This window comes from Triticum aestivum, chromosome 6B, assembly GCF_018294505.1.
Source record: "Triticum aestivum cultivar Chinese Spring chromosome 6B, IWGSC CS RefSeq v2.1, whole genome shotgun sequence".
In the NCBI taxonomy this organism is placed as follows: Eukaryota; Viridiplantae; Streptophyta; class Magnoliopsida; order Poales; family Poaceae; genus Triticum; species Triticum aestivum.
In genome coordinates this window covers 5,267,504-5,272,321 of record NC_057810.1, presented here as the reverse complement: position 1 = coordinate 5,272,321, position 4,818 = coordinate 5,267,504, and the positions used below count along the sequence as shown (strand labels likewise).

Below are 4,818 nucleotides of genomic sequence, written 5' to 3'. Positions count from 1 at the left end.
GGGGAAGAGGAGGAGGGGAGAGGGATAAGACGATGAGGTGGAGCGGCCTCCCTCCGCCTCACACCTCTCCATTTCTCTCTGCTGGATTCTGGAAGGATCATCTCAATCTCAATCTCAATATCATCGCTCCCTCCTCCTCTCGCCACATGTTTCTTGTGCGATTTACCATCTTTGGTTTCGCAAAAAAAATCATCTTTTTCTCTCGGATAACCAAAAAAAAGAAAAAAGGCTGCAACAAGTTAATAATCAAGCTGTGAAATATCTAGAGCCATCACAATGTTGTTCACAAACCTTAAGGTTTAAATCAGACTTCACTCAACGAAGCAAGCATGCACGCCCGAGCTAGACAATCAAATTCGCTGGCTTGCATCCAAATACAAATATGGATGGCAATTAAGCAACACAAGCTACTACTGCTTTGCCAAGGTGAAATAATAAAATTATTATAAGATACAACAAACAACAAGGTACTTGTGGTGTTTTATTAGTACTCCCTCCGTCCGAAAATACTTGTCGGAGAAATGCTTAAAAATAAATGTATCTAGAACTAAAATACATCCAAATACATTCATTCCTCCGACGAATATTTCCGGACGGAGGGAGTACAAGCTAATAACACTCCCACATACAGTACTACTCACACAGCAAAGTAGATGGCCATCAAGGTCCAATCTTCCAAGATTCATGGCACAAGACTAATCACATGATCCATTCATGCTGCTGGGAGATGAGTTTTCAGGGAAAATCACAAGCCACTGCCCACTGTCATCATCAGATGATCCATTCAATCATTCAACTGTTTCCCCTCCTCCTCTGCTCTAGCAATACCTCAGGGGTCTTCTTTCTTTTCTTTTTCCTCTGTCAAAACATGGGCGGTACATGTAACATACAGAATTGTCAGGAATGGTGAGTCCATCATCATCATCTACCTAACCAAACTATCATTTACACAACGAATTACACTTCCTTCTTCCGACTTCGCTTCTTCTTCTTCTTCTTCTTCGCATAGTTACAACCAACCGGAGGAGAGGAGAGGAGGGGGTACACAAAAAAGACAGCCTAGCCCAATTATATCACACATGGCGACAAAATGCGGGAGCAAAAAGATCCACAGGGCTAGTCGAGGCTCCTCCATACGAAATCCCGGCACTTGTTAGACACGCTCGCGGCCTCCGCCATCCTCACCGCCATCACCGACTTGTACGCCGCCAGGTTGGCCCTCTCCATGAGGGCCTGGGCCCTGCTGCGCAGCTGGACCGCCTTCTCCACGGCCTGCTTCGCCGCGCGGTCGGCCTCCACCACCCTCTGCAAGGCCTCCCCTTCGCCACCTGCACACAGCACGAGAATGATGAGTACAGGCTAGATAAGACTGTTTTACATCACTTCAGCGGCTGAATTATGTATAGGGCATGATAGATATATTATGCAGCTAAGATAAGAGGATGATGATTACAGGCTTACTATATTTTGAGCACGATGACGTCTGCTTACTAGTATGTTCACGCATAATGAAGTTTACTTGTTACCATTGTCAAATAAATGACAAACACAAAAAGACAAGGCATACACGTCACACGTATTATAAAGTCATCAAGTGTATGGGTGGTTCCCTGTCGCAAATAATTTCTAGCAACGCAGTCTGCATACAGCAAAGTCAAGGAAAGATTTTGTTGTGTCCCACAGCAAGGCTTGTTCCGGAGCTTTAAATAACTTATTACAAGTTAGACTGTCCAATAACTTCAGCAACCGAATGCTAAGGTAGAGTAGATATACAAATAAGGGGGTTGTCACACTACGTATTGGGCACGATGATGTTTACTCCGTTCGCCGCATGATGAGCTCTACTTGTTACAATGTTCCAATGGCAAACAGAAAAGGAGAAGGCTTAAATTTTATATATTGGTGGTTCCCGGCAAAAGATTTATATATTTTACTTCAGCAACTGAATGCTGAGGTAGAATAGATATACAACTAAGGGAATGCCAACAGACATACTATATATTGAGCTCAACAATTGTTGCTATGTCAAATGGCAAACGCAAAAGGACAAGACATGGTGGTTCCAGTCACAGAAGATTTCTAGCATCACGATTTGCATACAGCAAAGTCAAAAAAAAAAACCTTTTTTGTGGCATCCAAAAGCAGGGCATGTTACAGAGCTCTAAATATACCTTGCAAGAAGAACCCGGGCTTTCCTCGGCCAGGTTGGCTTCTCTGTGGTCTCTTCACAGATCTCTTCTTTTTTACAGAAGATTTCTGCGACAGCCGTCCTCGCCTTACAGCAGGTGCACCCTTTGGGAAATCAAATTCGCTGGGTCAGATGATATGAACGAATGCACAAAAACAAAAAAAGAAGGATATCTTCGATAAAGATCACATCAGGGGATTATTAGGCAAGGGATAAACTCCGGATTTACCTGAAATATCCTAAGCAGAGGTGTGCCTTTCTTATCTCTCTTATTAATCCAGTATTCATATATGGCAAGGACATTGTCACCCATGCCTAAAGCAGGATGCCTGGAGAGAAGCTGGTCCACATCATTGGCTTCCTCGGGATTATTGTAGGCGTCCTTCTCGAACACGGTTATTAATTTCTCAAAATCTTCGTAGGAAATCTGGCTCAGGCGGGTGCGTCTTCTATCGGAGGCCCCATGCTTCAGCTGAATGAGCCACTCTTCATCCTCCGAGTCCATGTCATAAGCTGAATCTCTCGAGAGGGCCCGCGCAACCTCATCATCCGCCGTTCTGATGTAGTCTGGCACAGGGCGTGAGAATGGATCTGCTACAGTCCCTCCCATGCCATCGGAGACCTCATGCACACCTGGAATCGGGATAATCTTTCCCTGAGAATTGCGCTCCCGTCCCTCGATATGCAGTTCTTTGAACAAAAGCCAGTCCCATTTGTCGGGGAACTCGAGCTTCCATCCATCTTCGACCGCCCAGACGTAGGCATGGGTGTGGCGGTTGACGACATAGAACCTCTGCTCTGAAGGCTTAAGGGAGACTCTGGTGACACCATGTAACTTTACGGCCACGCACCACCCGTTGGAGTTTGACAGTTCCAGCATAACCTCAGCTCCCTCTTCCCTCCAGCACCTATCAGCCTGAATAATCAAGAGGTTTGCTTTGCAGCGGAAGGTGTCTATATTCTGTCTAACCTCGGACAGAGCCAGCCTTTCACTCGTGCGATCAACGGGGCTTTTGAAAAAAGACCTCTTCTGCTTCCCGCTTGGTCCCATGGGCGTCGAGACATCGCTGTCATCCATGTTCTCAAGCAGGTCAAGAGAAATTTCCATTGCTGGCTTGGGCTGGACAGGTTCCTCGGAAACCTCAGGGCCGCCAGTCAATGGTGTCTTTTGCAGTTCCGCCTGAGAGGTCGCGGCACCCTCCTTCACTCCAAATTCCTTGTCAGAAAATCTCACTGTGAGACGGCGGCGCCGGCTCAGGGGGTGCCTCATCGAGCTTCGCTTCCTCTGGTGCTTCTTCAGCCTCAGACCATGCAGCACTACTCCCGGAGCTTGCTCAAGGGGCACGTAATCCTGAACCGCTCCGTAAGAAGATCCAGCAGCAGGTGTGGCGTCCCCGGTGCTGGGAGAACCGCCAGAATCCACCACCAGATGATCTCGAGAATACGATCCTTCTTCAGCTCCTCCAACCAAACCCATGGCCCGGCGAATCACGGCTGGCATATATATGAAACGAAGAGCCATCACGGAATGCAAGCCCTGGAAGTACAAAGGAAGCGCCGAGAAGTTGAGCGACAACACTGGCTGCCGGGACGGGTCGGCACCACGGAGCTCGCACCACCCGCAGTTCACCACCGTAGGCCTCTGCAACAATGCACTCTGCATACAGGAAGAAAGCACCCGCATCAATCAAACAGGCTGCACAGGGAAGTAACAGATGATGGAGGCACAAGGATGAACAGAAGCTGCTTACGGCTCTCTGGCGCTGGAGCCTGATGAAGTGCACCCCGTGCGACGCAAACGCGGGGGCGACAGCCGGTGAGGCCAGAAGAAAGGAGGCCAGGCTCCGGACATGGCTCCGCTGGCGCCGGCGCAGCCACAGCAGCATGGGCAGGAGCAAGCGCGAGAACCGGCTCGAGCTGCCGGGGGAGGACGCGTCCATGAGGACGACGAGCACAGCACTGCGACCGCTGGCAGCGCCATCCGGAAAATGAGCGTCTTCCAGGAGCCCGGCCCTTGAAGCGAACTCCCTGGACGAGGAGCAGAGGATGTCGCCGCCGCCGGGGCTGAAAGGGGCGAGCTTTGGCCGCTTGTGCTTCCTGGTGAAGACTATCCCGAACCTCCTGCCGCTGCGGCTGCCGTGGCCGTGGCCGAAATACTCCGGCTCGGCCTCGGCCGGCGGCCTCTGGCGGCGCTTGCGCCTGTACACGGCCCCGAAGGACCTGGGCGACATGGGCGGCTCGGGCGAGGGCTCGCGCGGCGGCGTGCGCGGCTTGGGGCCCTCGTCGTCATCCTCGTCGTCGCTGACGTCGGCGGCGGCGCGCTCCCACCCGAGCCAGTGGGAGTGGGAGTGGGAGGAGACGGCGAGGCGCTTGGCGGCGCGCGTGACCCTGGCGGGCTCCGGCGGGCGCGGGGCCTGCTTGTGCGCCCGGGGCAGGAAGGCCCGCGTGGAGCGCCGCGCCCCGACGGCCGGCATGGGCGGCGGTGGTGGGGGGAGTGGATTAGAAGGCGGTGCGCGGTCAGATCCGGCGCGCTGCGTCCTCATCCAACATCGACGCCCCGCCGCCGCCCATCAGACCATCCTCCTCCTCCTCCTCCTCTCCGGAATCGAATCTCCTCCGCCGCCTCCCTG

At 52.0% G+C, this 4,818-nt stretch overlaps 1 protein-coding gene across 1 annotated transcript; it reads right to left on the bottom strand.

Annotated features, from left to right (window-relative positions):
• Positions 1 to 814: 814 nt before the first annotated feature.
• Positions 815 to 4,818, bottom strand: LOC123135357 (uncharacterized; the record flags this gene model as incomplete). Its single annotated transcript, XM_044554391.1, is given in 4 exon segments — positions 815 to 1,328; positions 2,172 to 2,292; positions 2,418 to 3,845; positions 3,940 to 4,818. Coding segments are annotated over 4 exon segments (2,553 nt in total). The 3' UTR covers positions 815 to 1,116.